Raw genomic sequence first — 22,197 nt, forward strand, 5'->3', positions numbered from 1 at the left:
CCATCTTCGTATTCCATTTCTTTCCTTCTTCGTTTGTGATTTTAAAAAAATGCTTTTTTATTGTGTTTCCGTGAGTACTATTTCCTGAATCGTGTTTCCGCTCAAAGGAGATGGTAGTGTACATAGTTGTTACTGCTAAGACGTGAAGTAGACACTCTTTCTGGTGAACGAGTATGTGGTCGTACTCGGCACGGATATTGTCGCTGGACAATTTGCATATACACAGACGATGATTTTTCCTTTTCAAAGGAACATGTTCTTGAGAACCACGCGTGACAGACATTTGTTCTGCGAGACCATTCCCGCTTTTACTCAGATCTCCTGATACAAGACTTCAATCTTGTATTCCTCTCCTGTACCCATCCCCAGTTTATCATCAAAGTTTCCGAAAACGATCTCGAATAGGAACTTGTTGTTGCAAACCACTTCCTTTAGCACTTCGTAAGTTGCGTCCATTTCGTATTCATCAGCTGTTAATGTTGATGGGTTGAGCAGTTAATGATGCTTATGGATTTCTGGTGCTGACTGCAAAAATTAATATGGTCTAGGTGATAGGATCTGCTGGAGTCGACCAGATGGACGATGGATGCACAACAAAACCAAATTTAATCTATCCTCGTGCAAATGACGGGTGTATCGTGATTCATCTCTGTCTCTGCCCTTGATCTCCTGCAGAGTGAGTAAATCACGTAACAATTAATGCGCTCTACGAAAAGGACATGTAGGCCAGCATCTGAGGATTCCCGCGTTGCAAGAACAGAGTTTGAAACAGCCATTATGGTGAGCCGCGCTCGTGTTGCTCTGCTCTAAGATCGAAGACGAGTTGAGCAACTTGCGACATATGCATGCCTATGCAATAAATTTCGCGGTCTTATCAAGTCGGTGACTTCAGTCTCCCACACAAGATACTTACTTAGATTCTTAGATGTCTTCACTGAACGTGCAGGCCCCAGCATCTCTTCCGCTCGTTTCGTTCTCTCGCCATTGTTATCCGAGATGTTCTCAAGTTTCGTGAGTGACGTTGACGAGGTCCTTGAGCCGTATCCAGCTGAGCTCTCAGCTGGTCCATTCGTGTAGCGAACACGTCACCCCATCTCTTTGGCGGTCTCCCTCGAGGGTGTTTAGCATCTCTTGGGATCCACTCTAGCGTTCTTTTAGTCCATCTATCGTCGGTTTTTCTCATAATGTGACAGGGACATCTATGCTTTGCTTTTGATATACTCCGCTATATCACGAATACCTGACATTCAATACTTAAGAATACTTAAGTCGGAGCTACGAAGACCGACAAGGTGGTGTGTGCGCCGGTTACTTCAGAAGGCATCTCTCAAGAGTTCTGTGGGTAGCAAGTAGCTTCCTAGACGTGGCAGCAGTGTCCGCCCACGTCCCCGCTGCGTAACAGAGCGCTAGAAGAACTGTCGAGTCGAAAAGATGGGCACGAAGATCTTGGTCCGTCAGTTGGTTCGCAGCTTCCCTAACGGGTGCGAATGCTGCCCATGCTGCTCTCATTCTTCTATTCAGTTCCTCCTTCAAGTTGTTCATAGAACGTCCGAGGTATACGTATGATGAAGTTTCGACGATTTGGGAGCCTTCAAGTTATACTCCTCCGTCCTCGCAGTAGGCGTTATTCATAAACTGTGCCTTCTTTCTGTATTCGCAGTCCTATTCTCTTCCCTGCTTCGTTCAATTCGTTGAGGATCGTTTTTGCTTCATTGGTATTGCTCGAAAAGAGCAGTACCAATGAAACGAAAACCAACGTTCGCGAAACGAAGGTTCGAGAAAAATCTTCTATCAACACGAATACTCCTTTCATCTCAGGGTAGTGATTTCATTATCATTCGTTTCTACGCTGTCGAAGAACAAGGGGCAGGCGATATTCACGGCAAACTTCTATGACCCTCGACGGCTGGGCTTCATCCAGCGTCCTGGATATGCGCGTGAGGATTATCTTAGTGAAGACTTTGTCTAACACGCTCAGCAAGCATATCGGAAGGTCCTCTCGGTCACCTTTTTTATAGATAAGAACGCAAGATCTGGGAACATTTCTTTCTGAAGGTAGGATGTCATGTGCGCTGCTAAGATTGCATGAAATGAATGGGCACCAGCACGAAGAAAGCCTGCTGATATAAAATCAGGTCTGGGGGCTGTGCCAGGTTTCATGCTCTTGATAGCGACTCGTACTTCCGAAGGGAGAATCCGTGGTGGGGCTTCACCAGTGGGGATCATCGGGCTTGACACAGGAGTTAATGAACGGAAAAGGTTTGAGTAGAACTTCTTCGTAACGATTTCCATCTCACGACGAGAAGGCGTGCGAGTCTCGTCTTCGCTCAGCAAGGCTGCTAGCGGAATATTATATTCGCGGAGATCCCTGCAGCACTTCTTTAGACTCGTTCTTCTTTGTGCTGCTTCAAGAATCTTCTTCTGCCTGTCTTTCGAAATATCCTCCAGCAACGCTTTTCTGCAGCTAGAGTTTGCTACTAACCGCTCAATGTGCGATGCATTCGGATCAAGCCTCAAGACCCTTCTTCTTTCCAACAATTCCTTGGTGGTCTTCGAAATTCGATCCAAGTTTGTCGTGCGCGGCTTCGAGGCACGCTCAGCACAGGCTCGTAATCCTCTGAGCAGCATCTCGTAGTCCACGTTTGGGTCCTCCTCGATGTGCCAGTCAGTTTGGGACAAGGAGTCCTCGAGTATGCAATCGTCATAGACGACTTCTTTTCTCCTTTGTTGCCGATAGCAGATGTTCTTTTCCATCGTGTGGCTAAATCGTATTTTCGCATGAAGGAGACGGTGATCAGAACCACTACAAAAGGATGGTACTACTGAGACGTCAAGTAGACACCACCTCCAGTTGGTGAGTATGTGGTCGATCTCCGCACGAGTCGCGCCATTGGACGATTCCCATGTCCACCGACGATGATCTTTCTTCATGAAAAGAGAGTTACCATGAAAGAGACGGCGGACAACACCCCGGCGAGACGATTGCATTTTCACTCCGGTCCCCTAGTCTAAATCTTCCAATCCTGTATTCCCCTTCTGTAGCCGTTCCTAGTTTTGCGTTAAAGTCTCCGACAAAGAATTTGTAGAAGGACTTCTCGTTGCGGACTACTTCCTCCAGCTCCTCGAAAAACGCGTCTAATTCGGACTCATCAGCTGCTGATGTCGTTGAGTAGTAGTTTATGACACTGATGGGTTTTTGACGCAGAGGGTGGAGGCGAAGAATGCAGGTCGGCGTCTGTGGACACTGTTCTCGCGTTGTAAGTACACAGTCTGAGACAGTTTCCACGGCGAATCGTGCTTGTGTCGCCTTTGTCCAGAATCAAAGACGTTCTGAGCAACCGGAGATTTGATCGCGTCTCACCGGTCGCCATGCCGTCCGACGTCTGATACGGCAGGGCCTGTGTCCAGGGTACTGAGGCAGTGGATATGCTGGAGCTTCCTGCACGATCGATCGGAGGTTCGAATCCGTCCTAGTTCTCACGAAGCCTTTCATCCCTCCGATAAATTGGTCGATAAATTGGTCGGGGGTCGATAAATTGGTACCAGACTTGTCTGGGAGGATAAAAACACTGACTCGGCTAGCCACCGCAAGTCATTTTATAGGGCAGTTACACGTTCGTAAACCTCGAACGAATCTGAATTGAAGTGAACGTGAGGGCGCATACCAAGCGGATTGAATAACACCAGGAACTTTATCCTTTTATTCAGAGCACTGTTTGCCACATGCAAGTGTTATACAAAGGTTATTTTAGCGATTAGAACCATGCTTTGAATAATGGTTTCAAATTGTCCCTATATTATATTGGTACCGAAAGAGTGTTTGAAGCTGAAGTTTGAAAGATCTCCAAATTTAGTACTGATGTTTTTAGAAAGAAAACTATAAAATCTTCAGCCCAAATCTATTTAGAAAGGAGCAGCCATTGTAAAAAAAAGCATAATTCTAATCTTGCAGAAAATGCCACTAATTTTGAAATTAATTTTCATAGATAAGTGAAGATGAACGAAGCGAACGCCACAGAAAGTCTGAAGTCGGGCTTTAGGAGGACGTTCAGACTGGGAAGGATGGTCACCTGCTGCTAATAAATGCGACTAGGATGTGGCAACGCGTTTTTCTTCAATCAGAATCGCCTGAGGTTAATGAAAGCATATCGGATCGAATTTGCAAGCAACAAATTTGACACAGACAAAAAATCTTTATTCTATTGGTACAGAATTTTCTAACGAATTAACCACCTATCATATCATGACAAGGCAGGAGGGAGATTTCAAAGCGTCCTTGTCTCGTTGAGAACTTTTGTCGGACTCTTCGAAGAAGTACAGAATTGTTTTACTGGAATGTTTCAAGAAAGTGTGAGTCCAAGGAACGATTTACAGTCGGTAAGATGTTACTGGGGCTAACAACAGTAATGTGAATCATAGAATCTGAGAAATTTACTTAGGATATTATCGAGTTTGATAAGCTGTACACGAGGTTGTTAAACAAATTTATTATAAATTTTTTGGCTTGTTGGACCGACAGACCGAACACATAAAATTTGCTAGGGAGAAACCACAGGGCAACTGGCTTCCTTTTCTGAACATCCAGGTTTGCATCTCAAACGGTACGTACCAAACGAAATGGTATCGTAAGCCCAGTAACAAAAACATCTTGGTTCATTTTCTTTCTGCTCATCCATTTCATATGAAGAAAGCTGTGCTTAGCAACATGTTCCGCACGGCAAGAACCGTTTGTAGTGGACCTGAGGAGAGAAAGGAATCATTAACTTTGGCTAACGAAATTGCCGTTTCGAATGGTTATGAAGTCCGAACGTCTGAAACGAGACGATACCAAAGTGAACGAGCACGGCAAGTGGAAAACCCCACCGCAGATAAGATACCTCTCTGCTTTCCTTACATCTCCGATGAAGTGAGCGCTGCCATTAGGCGGTGTCTGAGGAAAGCAGACTTGGATAGCTCCGTTTCGGTCGTTGAAATACCACCGAACAATTTGAAACGTCAATTAGTTCGGAATCGTTTATACGATACCATCTGTACAACACCGAACTGTATTATTTGTCCCACAGGTAGATCAGGAGACTGCTTGAGATCCGGGGTAATCTACCTGATTTCTTGCACGAACTTTGGCGACGAGTATATCGGTGAAACGGCACGACCGCTGTATGTCCGCATCAAAGAGCACGTGAGCGGCAAGAATAGGTTACGAGAATGGACACCTTTAGGTGCCCATAGGACGCAAAAACACGACGGAGCCGATTTTGAAATTAGGGCCCAAATCTTAGCGCACGAAACTGAAACGTTGGCTCGAAAATCGCTGGAGGCATTTTGGATCCAAGCCAAAAACCCTAAAATGAACCGCAAGGGTGAATGTCTGTCGATAACGCGGGAACTCGCGCCATATCTCGAATGGTTTGTCCGATCCGAATGTGACACTCGAACCATTCGCCCTCGTGATCGATCAGTCAGCGGTCCATGCTAGGCGTCTCCGATATAAGGTGAGCATTCAGTGTAGTCGCTAAATTTGTGATTGAAAGTAGGCGTGGAGTCTATCAGTTTAGTTGTGGAGAGGTTGGTCGTTTGAATTGTAGATTGAATATCGCCCTTTTCAGGCTCTGAAGAAGGCGATATAGCCGAAACGTTAGCCAATAAATTTGTTTAACAACCTCGTGTACAGCCTATCAAACTCGATAATATAAATTCAACTATGCCGAGGTTCATTGAAAGTCGAACTTTTCAATTACTTAGTTGGTCTTTAGTATCTGGTACATATCTGTAATAGAACTGTGTGAGAAAACGAGTTGGAACGAAATGAAGGACTTGAACTTCTACTATTTTGTGTCAGTCATAATCACAGCAGCAGAAAATTCTATTCTTTCGCAGACTTCACGTTCTGGTTCGCACTTACAAAATTTTGGTAATACCTTTATGTGGAGAAATATGTAACTGGAAATATGCATTTAGATTAAGTTTTTTGAAGTATGTTTTTGAAGCAACGGTGTATTCAACCTTTTTAATCAATAAGTATGTATGTTATGATATAATAGAAAACTTTTTATACCATTCTCAACGGTCTCCGCAAGCGACTTCTTTTCCAGATACAAACGTTAAAGAAAGTTTTTTTCAGAAACTTACAAGTAGAGCAATAGCAGTAAAAAAAGAAACAGGCAAATAACCACAAAGCTCTATAAGCGATAGAATTTAAAGAAAGTAATACAAAAATGTATACAATTTAAACAGGCGATTTTTCACTGCCAAGATCCGCTGAATCTTGCCGCTTGTTTCCGTATCTTAAATGGGTAAATAGAAATAGTATTACAACTATGGCAATAAGAAGAGAAAGAATAGTGACTGTCAGCATTGAGATGCTTAATAGAACAAGAATTTTTGGATCCATTTTTGCACTCAGACCTTCCAAGCTCCCTGAATGGTTTGTTTTGGGCGTTGGTGAAAAGTAAAAAGAAAAGGTTTACTTCAATCACACCTTCAACAGATTTATCCTGTGTTGACGTCTCAATTAGAGCTGATGCGTTACAAAAGGTGTAGTCCAAATGCTTCGCACAAAGCAAAAATTTGATAATGTATGCCACTTCAGTGTTTTCAAGCGTTGAAGCAAATAATCTGAGTAGCAAGTTCAAGTGAAGCGTGAGGGAGAAAAAAAGCAAATACTGGTGAGATAACCTACTCGGAAAGCGGACCATCTGCCCATAGGCCAACATCTTCACCACCATGGTGACCACTGTTCATTGGAATAGCCGACGGAGGTGCAGAATGAGGTTGCTCTAGATTTCCACCTTGGAGCTTACAAATGTTACGACTATTTACTTCCACGAAGATCTCACCTCGCTCCTCCTTATCAATGTAATCACCTATCAATCGGTAACCACCCCGATATCCTGGCCCAGTCGCGAAAAATATGCTGGGCACTTCAAGAGTGATCTCTTCGTCACCAAAAAAATGCTTTATTATGTCGCTGCCTGAATTGGATTCTTTAATTCCTGAGGAGGCGAGGAAGTGTCGCATTCCCGATGATGTTCCTGAGGACCACATTTATCAAAGAAGCGAAACTTCTGGCCACTAAAGCGTAGATGTGGCACCTACGTGAGACAACAGGAAATGAAAAAAAAGAAAAGAAAAAAGAGAACAAAGAAAGAGAAAAGAAATGGAAATAAACTACTATGTGTATATATCCATTTATTGTATGTATAGTAGAGGACAAAATTTCAGCAATTTTTTCTCTCTTTTCTTTTTTCATCAAGCACCGATTTTTTAATTTCTCTTATTTTTTCCCTTTCTTACGAAATTTCAACTTCTCCCATGTCATCGATTCATTTTCAGGTTATCTTTGCAGGCATTAGAACTGTGAAAGTTTTCCTTCTAGCTTCCTGGATGCACTTTGCGAAAGAATCTGCACCGCAAAGCTTCAGACTTGAACATGACATGAATACACACGAAATTTTATAATGTTTCCTTCGTTTTTTTTCATATTTTCCATGCCGATTTTCGATTGGAAAGGAGTTCTTTGATTACTCTTGTGGAGCCGTATCCGAAAGCTGAGAATTAGACTGTGGTCGGAGTCGAATGCGACGTCCCTTGATTTCTGAACTCCCGTTTCAAGTTACTCGTCAAAACATAGGGAAGCAAAATTTTAATAGTTGTCACGTTCTGCTTGCGCTACTTTTTGGACTTCAAAAGGGTTGACTTGCTGATGGCGCCAATGATTTCTGTTGGATGTGGAAGCGATGAGCAAAGAATCTGTTGCTATCGTGGAGCTCCCCTAGTAATCTTAAGCAAAGGCTCATTTGCAATCGCCTATATATCGTATTTGCACTATACCAGAGTGTAAACTATGTCTGGACAACAACGAGGGTGATTGCACAAATTCATGTGTTGTTTATCTGTTTATTTCCTGTGGACAGTGTGGTGACGAATACATTGGAGAAACAGTTAGATCACACAGTATCCGAGTCAAAGAATACCGGACAGCAACAGAAAATCATGTGACTCCATTGCATAAAATGGTCATAGGGTGCGACGTCATAACGGAGAAGATTTTGAAGTTAAGATCACGATATTGGCGGCGAAATTAATATTTCGGCGCGCAAGGCTCTGGGAGGTTTTCGGATCCACTCCAGGGCATCAAAGATGAATCGCAATGGGAAGTGCCTCTGCATTGCGGGAAAAATCGTGCCTTGTTTGAGGCCGTTATTTGATTGCGCTAGTCACTTCTCAACAGGTATCTAGAAGTTGCAGGATAGTCATCTGATCCTAAGGTACGATGCTCCCTTCTACTTGTAGTTGTGAGACCCAGCAGTAAACTTAGGGATTCTTTTGTTGGGCGGATAGAACGTTTGATCGGATAAATCACATTCGATCTCACCCTTTCAGACTCTAAGGATGTTGATATTGCCGAAACGTTAGACACGAATAAAGGATTACAATAACCTCGTTATATAGACAGCAATTTTCTTTCTTAGTTAAATCTACTGCATAAAATTGAAGAGAACGTGAAAGAAGTCCATTTCCGTTTCCTTGTAAAGAGGACTGCCAAAATATGTAACTTGCGATTTATTGAAAATAGTGCTGATGGAAGTTTAGCAATTTCTTAGTTCTTGTATCGTTTGTGTTACTATTGTTTTCTCCTGACGCTTTTTTTTTTTGTCATTTTCTACACTTCCTCAAACATAACACAAACCTTGACGAGGTGAGGAAATCTGGGGGAAAAGTTAGAGATGGCGTTGTAGATTACGGCAAGCATAAAACCTTATTTAGGGTGCTTTTTTGTAAGAAAAGTTCCCCATTCCAATTGAAAGTCCTAAAACTGCATTTTGACCCGTAGGTACAAGTGGAAAGAATTCAACAAAGACAATTTATGAGTGCTACTTAAAGTACTATAACGGTAAAATATGCATTTGCCACCTTTTCAAAGGGGATTGATCAAATTCATCTAAGTTTCTAGACATATTAAAATTCAAAACACCGAAGTCGTACCACCAACCGAATAGGCTTTCCTCAACGGGTAAATAGCCCGGCATTGTTAGAGCGTGTCCGTGATCCGCTGTGACGATAATCAACGTCTCTGAGGGGTCCGTCATTTCCCTCGCCTGTAAATTGTTGCCTTCTATGTAATCTATAGGATTGGCTGAATGATTTAGAAGTTGTAGTAAACATTGAAAGTTACAAAAACACTCTTTATTAACTGTGCGATCACGTTAACTTCTTCCTCTCTTTCTTTTCTGATAGTTTGGCCACAACTGCTGCTTAGTTTTTTCCGCTTTCTTTTACAATTTCTTTTTAAAGATCAACTTTAAAACCGCCTCCAACTATTTTCTGGAAGAATATGAAGAGCACCCCAAAGCTAACTCCCAGACATGTTGTTTCAGTTTGCTTAAAATAAGTTACAAATGTTCGGCGAATTGATTAAATGTTATATGGAACAGAGGAAAAAATGAACAGAGTGTCTATTTCATCATCTATTGAATAAGAAAGAGGTCGCCGACGACAACGGCAAGGTAAACGTAAAGAGATGAGCCGCTCTATTTTCTTATTTTCATTTTTTGCACTGAGTGATTTTTTAAGAGATCAGAACAAAGAGTTTCTCTCTACTTTCCATAACAATAAATGGCCGCGCGTTTCTGCTAAGCTCAAGGGTTCTGAGGGTGAAGAAAACGATAGAACTATGAAGTTTCTTAGTATGGCGAAACCAAGAAATCATCCAGTGTTTACATTAAATCCTTATTATTATTTTAAGAATAGAGGAACCTTTCGAATAGCTTCTTCGAACTCGTACAATTCACCAAACGCAAAGTGCATTTGATTTGTGTGTTCCATTACATCGATCATACCACCTGAATGGTCTAACAGGAGTTTTTTTTTTTTACCGACACTACAATTTGAATGCTCACCTTCCACCATCAGGAAGAAACCCTTCTCGTCATACTGAAGTTGCCTGATCGCTTTTTCTGTCATTTCCACTAATCGAGGTACTGTTTTCTTGCCAACGATTTGCTCTTCAACATAAATGGGGAAGTGTGAAGGGGCAAAGATACCTGTATAAATAGGGGATCTAGTTTATAAGACCAACAACAGTTAACGTTGAAAAACTGCTCGCTACACAAATTACTCGCCAAAAAAATGGATTCAAATTCTTCTCTCTACTATCTTTCTTTTCGTTTTTCACTATGATGGTGATTTACGTCAACAGCAACGAAACGAACCCAGCAGTTTTCCATCGCTTTCCGTAACCGCTTGGAGATCGCGCACATTATTCAATACCTTTCTTCTTCCGCCGAGCTTCTTCCACTCCAAATCTATGTTGATTCCATCTTCACGACTTCCTCCTCGGGATTTGTCCTTCAGGAAGTTAGCTCCTCCACCCATCATCACCTAAAACATACCATTTCTTTGAAAAGTATTCAAAAATTACATCCGATTCTTTTTTCAAGAGTGAAACATCCCTGTTTAACTAGTTGGATAATAATTATCGAAGAGATGAAAAATAGCTCCCAAAACTTTACAAGGAAAAGAAATAAAAGAAATAAAGCTGCTGCTAAACAAAGTTTTTTTCTGGAAGAAATGAGTCAAGATAAAAAAAAATACCTTGAAATTCGAAGCTGGATAGGAAAGAAGTTGTTTTGCAATATCGGTGCAGTCATCTCCATAATTCTTTGCAATGACGTCATACCCAATGTGTCTGGAGATACCCTGAAAGTAGTCCCGTTTTCCAGCTCGGAGTCACTCTCTTTTCATCACGGATACAATAGGTGATGTGATAGGATAGAAAGGATAGATTTTCTGACTACGCCCAACAGGCGAAGCTGTCCCGCCTAGATTTGACTGTCTGGTTGTTGGGCAGCGCTCCCACCACAGCATTCTCGTCCCAGAAACAGCAGAAGAGAACCTTCTGTTGGTGTGAGTTCTTTTGTAGCTCCCGTGGCTGCTGAAGACCTCGTGGGAGTCCTAGGTATTCTTACTATTGTTATACAGACCTCGTCTTATACTGCAAACGGAGCACCAATGAGTGGCAGATGCTCACCCGGTATGAACGGTTGGCATCGTTCAGCGCATGGGGCACCAATATCGGCAGAACTTTTCGGTAGCCTGAAGCGTATAGGTGAGTCAAGACGGTGCGCTTATCAACGTCGAGTTGAGCAGATGTCGTCCGTGTCGTGCTCGGGAACCGCTCCAGGAGAGTGCGCAAATTGTCTCCGATGTTAGTATGCGGAAATTCTGCGTGTGGTAAGTCGCCAAAAGAAAAGTTTTCCTTGTCGAAGTCGCCAAAGGAAAAGTTTTCCTTGTTTTCCTTGCATTGCACCGGTGGCACTCTTACTCTTATTCTTTTCGTTTAGGTTAACCAAGACTTTTCTGAGCTTTCTGAGCGCTCTTATTTTTCTGAGCTCCCAGAAAAAGGCATGTTCTGGCTTTCAAGCGTCAATTTTTCTTCAAAAGGTAATAAAATAAGTAGCCAACCTAATAGTTAATAACAAGATTTATGCTATCTACCATACTTTAGCTGGAAATATGTCAAGCAAATGAGCAGAGGTGTGTCATGGTTGGTATGAATATTGATGTGTCAGCTGTTCCTTAGGAAGTGGCAAATGATTGTGGTGGGACATGTAATGTTATCAGCAAATCTGTTGTACAAGCTACAATCAGTTGCTCATTCTAATGTATTCTATCTCTGCATTCTCATTTTTTTTCACATATCCCTATATGAACAAAATAGAATGTTTCTAGTAATATTAAGTATTCCGTCTGTACCTTTTTTTCCTTCGCTTTGAATAAACAAAGTGAAGCGATTCAGAAGGTTAAGCCGGAGCATGCCGATGACGAGTAGCAGCTATTAGAGCACAGCATTAAATGTTCCAACACAGTAAAATCCAGTGGAAAGTAACAGAGTACAACAGACCAGAGTGGATCAGGATGGACTAGACTACGACGTCTTGAAACAACTATGATAAAGTCGTTTGTGGGCCATAGAAGTGGGCAGACAGAAAGAGGACAGTTGAAAATTCTAGCAGAAAAGCATTAAAAGAAGAATGATGATGATTTTGAGCAATCCAGCATGACAATATACTTTGAAACACCCATTTCATCACAGTAGACTGCGGCATCAGCTAAATTTGAATAAAGGAAGCTAGATTCTGGATAGATAAGTACTAAAAAATCAAGGAAAATTCGAGTTACCTTCAATCACTCATTTCTACCATCATATCCATATCTAAGTAAATGATTTTGAACGCATTCGCAATTCATACGAGAGTTGCCCGTAGTGGTTGCTATGTAAGAAGGTGATGATTAGCTTTTCGATGTCAAATCTGGCTGTCATTTTGTAGATTTTGTTGTTTTATGTAGTTGTGCACATCACCGCCTCTCTTTATGTATTGAACTGTCTACTCAAGCGATTTCAGCAAATGTCTGTTGTGGTATGTGTGAATTCGTCTCAAACCTAAACAAAGAAAGGAACATACTTTAGCGTATAGAGCTGCAGGCGTTCCATGTGTAATTCTGGTGTTGGTCACAAAACCGACTGCCATTCCTGAAACATGTGAGATTCCTCGACTGCGCGAAAGCGAGTTTCTGCACCATAATCATAGTAAATAAGTAAGTAGTAGTAAGTAAGTAAAATAGTAAGAATTTATGATGATGACCGCAAAAGGAATCATTCAAACATGTAGTTATATTATACGAGACATAGCGGAAGATACTAAAGTTGATACCTTGCTCCAAGGCTTCTTCCGCAATTCCATCAGTGATATGAAGCTTCTTCACGTTCGTTCACATTTTTCCGGTTCGTGGGGTCATGCCTAGTTGTCGCTGTCTTACCTGAGCAACAAAACAATCGTAAATGAGGAGTGATAGTACATTGATCTGCAGCTCAAGGTTTTTTGTGCTTTGTTCCCCCTCTGAGTCACCCTGATATAACTGCTGCAGGAACAATGTTGCACCGATCAGCATGTACACGGAAGACTTTTTCATTGGTATAGCAACACTTTTTAATTGTTTATTTGATTACGGATGTTCTTTCCTTTGAAGAATTGTGTTCGCTTACTTTTCCCATCTTGCAACTACACTCATTTTCTGCTGTTCAAGAGTGATCTGTGCATAGATCGGGATTTATAGATTTCTCTCAAGGATTTTCCGCATTATCGTGTACCATATCGGTAATTTTTCGTAGCTTTAGATTTTTCCACTTTTTTTTCAGTGCTAGCATTCTCTTTGGGACGTGAGGTTTACTCCCATAGCTCATATTCCGATTCTGCAATGGGTTCACCTTTTGAAACAAATTCCAATGATAAGCGGTCTTTTTGCGAATTATGAATCGTGATTTTGGATAAGAGCTTGAGAACGCAACAAATGCTTGATGGCATGAATTCCTTTGCACCTGTATCACCCTTTTACACTCAGCTCAGAGGGATTTTAAATATCAGATGTTGTTTTTAGTTTAGAATTAAGCAGCTCGATCGAAGCTGCCCTGATTTTCGAGTGTCTTGTTTTTCTGCTTTTTGTTGCTTTGTGTTCAGTGTTTTTATCCTCCCAGACAAGTCTGATACCAATTTATCGAGGGTTGCAAGGCTTGCTTTGCGCTAGGGTGGTTTCAAACCGACAACCGTGTGGCTGCAACGGACATATAACTGACTGCGCCACACTTGTCTCATTTCTACTATTACCGAGTTTAAATGTCCGCTCCTCCGTCATTTGAATTTAGACTTGTTGATCGTCGTCAAATGACTGGTGAATGATCTGTGGGGATGATTGGCGGGAGTCAAGACCATGACCACCACTAATGCGGAAGAGGAGCAGTACTTCCGGAATCCCTCGCATTTACACGCCTACTTCTTGTAGAGCCGTAATTTGGTACTATATGTTATGAGTTATGAGCCTCCTATTGGATTCCCACAGTAAGGTATGAGTATGTCGGCGTGTTTGCTTATCCCTCTAACCTTTCCAAACAGCCGAGCATTTGTTATGTTAACGAGAGAAGAATACTGAAATACTACAAGCCTAAAATGTTGCACATTTCCATTTTGATAAGAATTTCATCGAATACAATTATGAGGTTTATAAAAGGGATGCTACCAGAATAATTGATGTTTCATATACTCACCTATCCCTATGGAACCACCTGTCCGTCATAAACTTTTTTTGAGCCAAAGGAGAAAAGTTGGAGGGCCTAGACACGATTTCCAAGGAAAAAAGAGACTTGACTCAGTTGTCTTAATCGGCGGGCTGATATTCTCGCCTGACGGCAATGTTCGAATCTTCGCCGAGGTGTGCCGTCCATGAATATAGCTCTGCCCAACCTTCTCGATCTTCTGCGAGAGTTTGCACAGAATCAATCCACTCGTCACTATTCCACATCCTCCGAAATCTTTCGTCTCGCCTATCCACGCCGAGCATCTACGGGCCCTCTTTCACCACCTCTGTCCATATCTTCCGTTTTTGGCCAGGTGGCCTCTCCCAGCTTCAACTCGACAAATTTTCCAGAACTCGCTGTACAAGGTGGTCTGCTGGTCTTCTTAATATATGATCAAACAAGCGCAGACAGTGTTTCCCACGTCTCTAATCAGCACATCATGATAGGGCGAATTGCGGATAGGTAGACTCGCAGCTTGACTTCGTTGGTGATGGGGGTCGACCATTTCGTTAAGGAATTAAACGCGTAAATGCCTATAGCGCATCTTTGCTGAGTATATTTCTCGTGGCTGCCGTTGCTCTTCAGTGTACACCCCAGATAACAGAACTCCTCGTCTTCATAAACCGATCGAACTCATCGCCGAGTTCGTTCGTTTATCCATCAACCTTTTATTTCCGTCCGATGTCTCGAATAGACCCACATCTGCATTAATCAGGGCGTAGACGTAGTCCATAGGCTGCAGTGAGCTTCGATACAAAGTTGACATGTTGAGGTTTCGTGCTGCAAATATAACAGCATCGTCACCGTACTCGAGATCGGTCAAGAGGCGCCCTGATGGTGCTGGAACGATGTCGACAGGACACTGATCTACTGTTTTTCGCATAATGTCGTCCACGACAAAATTAAACAGATAGGAATCCTGCCACTGCTCCTTGATTTGCTTCAATTGTCACTTCAAACGATGTTGTACATCCGGCTGGTGTTCGAACAGCAGCAGTTGTTCGTTGATTCATGTCATCAAGCAAGCGAACGGACATTCCTGGTACTCTATCGGCTCGGAGGACGTCAAGAAAACAGCCTTGGTGAAAGGAGTCGAAAGCGGCTTCAAAGTCCAGAAACTGCATTCGAATACCACTGCCAGATTTCGATCACTCTCCTATGTACACCTGATCAATCGCAGATCACGCACGACGAGAGCCAACCTGCTTGTCGCGCTGTTTTTTCGCGGTGTTCAACAAGTCGGTACAGGATAATCCGCACCGAAAACCGTTTATATAACACGCAGCAAAAAGTTTCCTTGATAGTTCCCAGAGTCCGTGATGGACACCTTGTGGAAGGGAATTATAATAGAGCGCCTCCACAAGTCAGGTATCTTTCGTCAGTCCATATTGAACAGATTGAACATAATCTTTGTCATCTCACAAATCCTAGATAGAGGAAGATATTTCAGCATTTTTGCGCTAATCCGTCGTCTCCACCAGATTTTCCATTTTTCATCTTCTGTATACAGACCAGAACATCCGGCTCAATCGGTGGTTCTTCGTTAACCGCTATGAACATGCTCGAGTTCAGGAGCTGTTGGCGTTTCCCGGTTCAGCAAGGTTTTGAATTGATCGCTGCAAAGTGGCAGGGTTGCCCCACCGATAGTCACTTCATTGGCAGTGGCAGTGTTGAGGACTGGAGAACATCTTTTCATCTTACTATGCATGCCGCTATACTAGTTTAGTAAAACAGGCTTTTCGCTGGTTCTTGTTCTTCTACGCCTTCTCAAACTCCTTCGCTCTTGAAATCCATTCGTTTTCGCGGTCTTTTTGCAGCTGGTAACACAATATCCTTCTCAGATGCTTTTCCCGGCTAGAATCGTGACTGCTGCGGCAGCACATCCAGAATTGTACTGTCGCCGCAGATGCAAAAACAAACTTCTTCTGCGGCATCTGAGTTGGGAGCGCTTCCTTTGCAGCGTCCTGGATTCACTTTGTGGACGAATCCGCATCGCTGAGCTTCTTTCTGGCCCGTACTCCAACATGGATCAATAGCTCATAGGATCCGTGACGGATACCTTCTTGCGGAGGGAGGCACACATTGGCGGAATTTTGTTCTGCGTTCTTCGTCTTTCAGGCCTGCCATGTCGGTTGTAATAGGAACTCCTCTGTTTCTTTTGTGGAACTGCAAATTGAAACTGAAAAGAACTGCACAGTCGTCAGAGTTGAACGCGGCGTCCCAAACAGCTCTATTTTCGGGTACCTGACTGAGGAATCCTCCTCGTCAGGAAGTAGTCTGAGAGTTCTCATTTTCCGCTTACGCTTGTCTTCAGATGCTGAAAAGGTTGGCTCCTGCCGATCTCCAAGCACACTGGATAGTTGTTGAAACCCCATCTTCGCAATTGTGTCGATTCCAACAACGACCACTTGCCGAGTCTGTATTTTAGACATCAGCGCATTCAGTTCATCATAGCGTCATATCATAAGCGTTGTTATCACTGTCCTCAGCGGTTTCCATAAGTGCATGGGCACTTACGATCCGGGGTTTACGTCGTCTGCGATCTCTCAGTCGTACAAAGGCGAATCTAGCGAAGTTGACCCAAATTCCTCCACTAGGTTGTTATATTCGTTCCTCACAGCTATCGCGCAGCCACCCACCTTCCTTTCATCAGCACCGCCTCAGCGTAGGGCATAATTTTTGATGATGGGCCGATCTCTGATGTGTGTTTCCTGCAGCGTAATAAACGGTACAATGAGATGTCGTAGAAGTTTGGACAGGTCAGCTTGTTCGAGTTCACTCGATAGTGTTCGGCAGTTCAGTGTGACGAAACGAATGGTGTTACAAAAGATCCCATGCTCCCCCAGGCAGTTGACCTTTCAGGTTAAGGGCTCTGGCGATGTGCTAGACGACAGGACTTTTTTGCAATGTATACGAATCTTTCGCCATAGTGCAGGATACGTAGCTCGAACGTTCCCAATGCGTGCACTCAAACGCCTGATTGCGTTTAGTTAAAGCTGGTCCATCACGTGCAGGTAGTAATCAAACTCGTAAACGGCCCTTCACAGGAACATGTTGTTTGCTATAAAAAGTGTGCGTGTGAGTGTTTGGCGTTGATCAATTCAATTCGGATGCGCCACCACGTTCACTTCAGTTCAAAATTCATTTCTTCATTTAGGTGTTGTTTTTATCCCAAATTCTTATTATTTCACTTGGAATAGTACACTCTGCATCCGTTTCAATATATTTTTGTTTAATATATTTTTGTCAAATTTAGATGTAGAATTTATATGTGTTTATCTCAAATTTCTATCAATTTACTTGAAACCCTGCATTCATTTAAATTTTTCATCACTCTGCATCCCCTTCAAATTATTCCTTCGTTCAAGGGAATGAGAACTGTCTGTGTTATACGCCGGGAATCATGCAAATGGACCTTTAAACAATCTACACTCAATCTGGAACTGAACCAAGCATATCAATTTCCATGATTAGCCCGCACCAACTGCTAATGTTGCGGAACGCTAAAATGGTGTTATAGGAGTGCTAGCAAACAGCAGCAATAAGTATACTCTCAAATAAACTGCAAAATGTAAAAGAAAGTGAGATTTCAAAAAACCATGAGTAACAATTTGCAGACATTGAAGAGATTGGAGGAGGTGAAACATCTTGAAAGTATAGAGAAATTGCAAAAATTTGACCAGCGGGGACTGCGATTCCCGGGCTCATACGGGCGGAACTCTTTCGTTTTCACGATTGAAATGTTGTAGAGGCCCTCCTTTGTTTAACGAATACCCATTTTTCAAGCGGAGAACGAATAGTGCAGAAAATGTAAGGAAACCAAAACTTTCCTCTTTCACTTTTTAAAAGTGTCTATCAGGTTATGCTGTAGTAGAAACCGTAAGTCTTTGGATTCTTCTTTTGAATAGTGGTGCAGTAACATAGTGCTATATATACTGCAGAATCCTAACAGAATCCATATGATGATGCGATACTCCAAACGACTACGGTTCGGAGCCGTTGAGGTCTTAGAACGTTCATTGGCCTACACAATAACTTGCGAGGCATGGCCGATTTGCCAAGTCAGTGTTTTTATCCCTCAAGACGACTCTGGGACCAGCATGTTGACACTCTGGGATGAAACACTTGGTGGACGCTAGTGTAATTTTGAACTGTCGTTCTTGCAGTCACAGTCAAACCTCTCACATCTGCCTCCTTCAAAACAACTAATAAGAACAGCTAGCCTCGCTCTCTCAAATGAATTAACACCCACCTTCACTCCACCGACTAGTGCCACTGCTCCTGCTGCCGAGTCAGTAACATGATGGGTGAAAGAGCTCGTCTAAATATTTTGCGAGTGATACACGACATCCTCAGATAAAAATCTTTTCATCTCAACCAACTAACCATAACAAGTACCTACCTTAACCAGCCCTGCTGCACGGAATGTTTCGAAGAATAGTGGCTTGTTTAGGTATGGATTTCGCGCTTTCTGGTTCTTATTGATTCTTGCAGGAGTCACAATTGAGAGTCCCATTCCGTCACCAATGAATAGAATCACATTTTTTGGCCTCTTTGCTGTAAGCACAAAATTCATGACACAGAGAATTTTTGATTCAATGGTAGTGGTGATTAGAAGTTATTCCACCGCTAAGGTGGTAATATAATACTATAGTACACTTGGACCGGATGTAGTGCGATCGGTTACAGGTTCGGTGTTGACTACACGGAAGATCATTCAAAACCGCACTGGAGCAAGGTAAATCTTTCATATCTCCAGGATCGACGATACGGTACTAAAGTTGTCTGGGAGGGTAAAAACACTGATTTGTTACATTGGATGCCTCCGCAAGAAATTGTACAGGCTGCACGCGCGTACATAATCCTTGCAACAAGCATACGAGAAAGGACTGCGCATCAGCACTTGCACACTAATATTGTAGATCTTAACTCTCAAAAAAAAACAACGCATACCTTTGAGCAAATGCGGATTCCACTTCAATTTGCGACTGATATTCTCCTTTCCGAGCAGATTCCAAAATCGAACATCGTCAAGGGCTGAAATCATCAGAAAATAATAGTGAAACTTCACAGAGGGGTATGTTCCTGCTGTGAGTGCATAATTGTTATGTTTATTTATTATGTTGTGTCATTACAAACATTTCTGCAAATTTATAATGACCAACCTGTGTGCAGAACACGCTAAACGCGTCGATGGACCTAGGAACGAACTCGGAAAGATATTTCTATTTTGTACATAGTGCTCGAGCGCTTATGTCAACTCATAGCCAGTATCGTTACAGTGAAGAAGGTTACAGCAAACAATACAGTAAGCAGGATCAGTGCTAAAATTTTTCCTAGCGTTAACGCAATGTCGACAACGTTGTGTTACACTCAGCGTCTCGTCAGTTCATTGCACAGCCGAATTCTTTGCTTTTTTGCAATGCAGCACATTACGCGATAAGTGAAAATCTTTCGCCAGAAAAGATGCGAAGGACATGACAGCTCGCCGACGACGACGAACGACATGACGCTTCTCATGCGAGCTGCTTTTGTCGTTTTACGAGCATGCGCGGCATTGGATTTCATTCACCGTTCCTTGTTGTGCAGCGGATCAAACCCGTCGAGGTAGCACGGAATTGAGCCCTGTGAAGTGTGGCGGCTGAAATCAGTTATGAAGAGATGTCCCATTTTGAAAAAATCTCAACACGAAGACGTCTGTAGTAACCAACACCCCAGCAGCATATCCTGCATTTGTATCAGCATTTCAGAATTTGCGCACACGTATTCCACTAAGTTGTTACAGATTTATATTATGAATTTAGCTCAGACGTGATACGACGCAAGTAAATCAACCGTATTCATGGCTTAGGAAGCTAAGAATGGAATCACCGGTTTCGAACCAAATCTTCTCTATTTGCCAAATTATCTTGCGGAGTTTTGTGTGGATTACAACTCTTACGTGTGTTGGCTATTCTGTTGCTGCAATGAGCACATACATAGTTACCTTCGAGCGTGCTGAAGCTATCAGACGCTACGCTGGGGCAGCGAACATTAAAGTCGCTCCACTCTGGCACAGCCGTAGTTCAATGGCGTAATTTTCGCTGGTGTGCTCCTCGAAGCACCAGTACCCAACTTTCCCATCGCATCAGCTGGTTGAAAATATTCCAACATTTGCAGATTTAAACATTTATCATCAAAACACACACAATCTAAGCAGATATACAAAATTCATTCGGTTCGAAATCTTCCGGCATTGCGGCGGTCTCTATGTCCATCAGCACTCCACTTTAATAGGTGTTGCTTGTTACATTGCACAACGTTAGTATCTTCTGCCAATCTACAGTTGTGTAAGTAAATCACCAAAACAACAGCTTCGGACTGTTTTTAGGTATACTCCAATCTTTATATTTGCTAGTGATAACAACGGCTGTAGTGTTCCGGTTAGAGGTCCCACTGCCTGCACCATAGATCGGAGGTTCGAATCCGCCCGAATGCTCACCAAGTCTTTCAGTCCCTCTGGAGTCGATAAATTTATACCAGAGTTGTCTGGGTGGATAAAAGCACTGATTTGCCACATCGGCTAGCCCCCGCAAGTCATTGTATAGGCCAGCTACACGTTCATGAACCTCAAATGATTCGGGATTTAAGTGAACGTGGTGGCGCAGTCCAAGCGGAATGAATAACGCCAGACGCTTAATCTTTTCTCCTTCAATGATAACAACAACATCATTCCAATAAGTATTGATTGGGGGCGGTCCAATCGTGGTCGCTTTTGTGCTTGCAATGGTAAGTTCAATAGCTAACGAAAGAGTAATTGCCATCGGCAATGTTCTTCATCGTCGTAAAGGCAGGTGAAGTGTGCTGTACCCTAGCCACATATTTGCAAGAAAAAACAATGTTAGGTGCGATCACATCAGCTGTAGTGGTGAGGATTCGTTCTAGAAAAAGGAAATATCAGTCCCTATCTCGTTTCTGACTGTGGGACACTTTTCGCTCCCACACTTGTAGGTTTGCATGGATGATTTTGCTTGATTTTCGTAGATGAATAAAGGATACATACTTGTGCCATAGTAGAACAATTTGATCTCTAATTTACCTAGACCTCGTTGAATTTGTTCCGATACACGAAGTAGTTGCAGGTAGAGTATGAATAACGCCTGGACAAGCATCCGACTCTTTCTCGGGATGAAATTCTAACAAATGAATCTTACCGGATCATAGCGGGAAAATGAGATAAATAAGCAAAACAACGCTTGTGATTAACACCTCATCTTAGACTTTAGCTAGAGTCCGTCATGAGTAACAACGAAGACTTCGACCCTGGCTTTCCTCATCATTTACCATGAAGCAGCAGTCCTAAGTGTGTTGATCCGGCTGTGGCTGATGCACCGTAGACAAGGAGAAGAGTCACATGAGTGTATACATTACAAATAGCTAGAAAGTGGGTTGCCGTAGACGCGCAGCTGCTTGAAGACAATTTGAGTCGATCATTTACAACGTATCCTATTATATACCGCAGTTTTCCTATGAAGTGTACGAAACCCATAGGTTGAGCTTTCAGACCACGACAACTCCTCCGTGGATCATTTACCGCATTGCCATAGACTGTTCAGGTTCATGGTATCTTCATCATCGAATACTGCAACATGTGTTGTGATGATGTTAATGAAAGATAGGTGGGAAACTGTGGATCACGACCGCAGAATGAACCTCAAATCGTTGTTTTGGAGAGCTACATTCGCGTAGAGTTAATTAAGTGGCGCTTAATTGTTTTTCCCACAGTCAATGATTAAGGTTAAAGCGTTAAAACGTATCGAGAAATTCGACTTTCAATGAACCTCGGCATAGTAAGATGTCGCATTGAGTTTTAATAGCTGAAAACGAGGTTTCTAAATAAATGGACCAATTCGTGGAGACAACAGAAGACACCCAAAAACTTTGTTCGCGTCCTTAAAGGCAGCATACTATGAATCTGAGGTGGTGCGAATTCCAAGTGGAGTATCCGTATACGGGGTCGTAGATTATGGAGACGGGGGTGGATCCACTCATCTTTCCCCGCGTTACTGCAAACAGAATGCTGAAGA

General features: G+C 42.6%; 8 protein-coding genes across 13 annotated transcripts; 1 reads left to right on the forward strand and 7 right to left on the reverse strand.

Annotated features, from left to right (window-relative positions):
• Positions 1-931: 931 nt before the first annotated feature.
• On the reverse strand, positions 932-1,183 carry RB195_003076 (uncharacterized protein; the record flags this gene model as incomplete). The annotated part of the gene is made up of 1 exon (XM_064200591.1): positions 932-1,183. One exon carries the CDS (start codon positions 1,181-1,183, stop codon positions 932-934), a length of 252 nt encoding a protein of 83 aa, XP_064056472.1.
• Positions 1,184-1,308: 125 nt separating this feature from the next.
• RB195_003077 (uncharacterized protein) lies at positions 1,309-1,542 on the reverse strand (the record flags this gene model as incomplete). The annotated part of the gene is made up of 1 exon (XM_064200592.1): positions 1,309-1,542. One exon carries the CDS (start codon positions 1,540-1,542, stop codon positions 1,309-1,311), a length of 234 nt encoding a protein of 77 aa, XP_064056473.1.
• A 432-nt stretch (positions 1,543-1,974) lies between these two features.
• RB195_003078 (uncharacterized protein) lies at positions 1,975-2,988 on the reverse strand (the record flags this gene model as incomplete). 2 transcript variants are annotated; one of them, XM_064200594.1, is made up of 1 exon in its annotated part: positions 1,975-2,988. In XM_064200594.1, the coding sequence occupies one exon, from the start codon at positions 2,986-2,988 to the stop codon at positions 1,975-1,977; it is 1,014 nt and encodes a 337-aa protein (XP_064056474.1). The 2 variants fall into 2 exon arrangements, with proteins under 2 accessions (XP_064056474.1, XP_064056475.1); XM_064200593.1 differs by having other exon boundaries at positions 1,975-2,931.
• A 1,693-nt stretch (positions 2,989-4,681) lies between these two features.
• RB195_003079 (uncharacterized protein) lies at positions 4,682-5,476 on the forward strand (the record flags this gene model as incomplete). Its single annotated transcript, XM_064200595.1, has 1 exon — positions 4,682-5,476. The coding sequence occupies one exon, from the start codon at positions 4,682-4,684 to the stop codon at positions 5,474-5,476; it is 795 nt and encodes a 264-aa protein (XP_064056476.1).
• Positions 5,477-6,226: 750 nt separating this feature from the next.
• On the reverse strand, positions 6,227-12,951 carry RB195_003080 (uncharacterized protein; the record flags this gene model as incomplete). Of its 2 annotated transcripts, none has more annotated exons than XM_064200596.1 (13): positions 6,227-6,417; positions 6,479-6,615; positions 6,680-6,776; positions 6,837-6,971; positions 8,993-9,098; positions 9,757-9,842; positions 9,900-10,043; positions 10,212-10,380; positions 10,594-10,698; positions 10,859-10,953; positions 11,030-11,094; positions 12,071-12,110; positions 12,443-12,530. In XM_064200596.1, the coding sequence occupies 13 exons, from the start codon at positions 12,528-12,530 to the stop codon at positions 6,227-6,229; spliced, it is 1,458 nt and encodes a 485-aa protein (XP_064056477.1). The 2 variants fall into 2 exon arrangements, with proteins under 2 accessions (XP_064056477.1, XP_013296405.2); XM_013440951.2 differs by lacking the exons at positions 10,859-10,953; positions 11,030-11,094; positions 12,071-12,110 and adding exons at positions 12,714-12,759; positions 12,820-12,951 and having other exon boundaries at positions 6,243-6,284; positions 6,347-6,417; positions 12,465-12,532.
• A 1,426-nt stretch (positions 12,952-14,377) lies between these two features.
• RB195_003081 (uncharacterized protein) lies at positions 14,378-15,014 on the reverse strand (the record flags this gene model as incomplete). Of its 2 annotated transcripts, XM_064200598.1 has the most annotated exons (2): positions 14,378-14,512; positions 14,832-15,014. In XM_064200598.1, 2 exons carry the CDS (start codon positions 15,012-15,014, stop codon positions 14,378-14,380), a joined length of 318 nt encoding a protein of 105 aa, XP_064056478.1. The 2 variants fall into 2 exon arrangements, with proteins under 2 accessions (XP_064056478.1, XP_064056479.1); XM_064200597.1 differs by lacking the exon at positions 14,378-14,512 and having other exon boundaries at positions 14,748-15,014.
• Positions 15,015-15,033: 19 nt separating this feature from the next.
• Positions 15,034-15,255, reverse strand: RB195_003082 (uncharacterized protein; the record flags this gene model as incomplete). Its single annotated transcript, XM_064200599.1, has 1 exon — positions 15,034-15,255. The coding sequence occupies one exon, from the start codon at positions 15,253-15,255 to the stop codon at positions 15,034-15,036; it is 222 nt and encodes a 73-aa protein (XP_064056480.1).
• Positions 15,256-15,509: 254 nt separating this feature from the next.
• RB195_003083 (uncharacterized protein) lies at positions 15,510-21,282 on the reverse strand (the record flags this gene model as incomplete). 3 transcript variants are annotated; one of them, XM_064200602.1, is made up of 10 exons in its annotated part: positions 15,899-15,985; positions 16,052-16,148; positions 16,191-16,310; positions 16,376-16,548; positions 18,384-18,452; positions 18,534-18,688; positions 19,085-19,168; positions 20,613-20,739; positions 20,981-21,051; positions 21,210-21,282. In XM_064200602.1, the coding sequence occupies 10 exons, from the start codon at positions 21,280-21,282 to the stop codon at positions 15,899-15,901; spliced, it is 1,056 nt and encodes a 351-aa protein (XP_064056483.1). The 3 variants fall into 3 exon arrangements, with proteins under 3 accessions (XP_064056481.1, XP_064056483.1, XP_064056482.1); XM_064200601.1 differs by lacking the exons at positions 20,613-20,739; positions 20,981-21,051; XM_064200600.1 differs by lacking the exons at positions 15,899-15,985; positions 16,052-16,148; positions 20,613-20,739; positions 20,981-21,051 and adding an exon at positions 15,510-15,558 and having other exon boundaries at positions 21,174-21,282.
• Positions 21,283-22,197: the final 915 nt, after the last annotated feature.

The sequence above is a fragment of the Necator americanus genome, chromosome IV, assembly GCF_031761385.1.
Source record: "Necator americanus strain Aroian chromosome IV, whole genome shotgun sequence".
Classification (NCBI taxonomy): domain Eukaryota; kingdom Metazoa; phylum Nematoda; class Chromadorea; order Rhabditida; family Ancylostomatidae; genus Necator; species Necator americanus.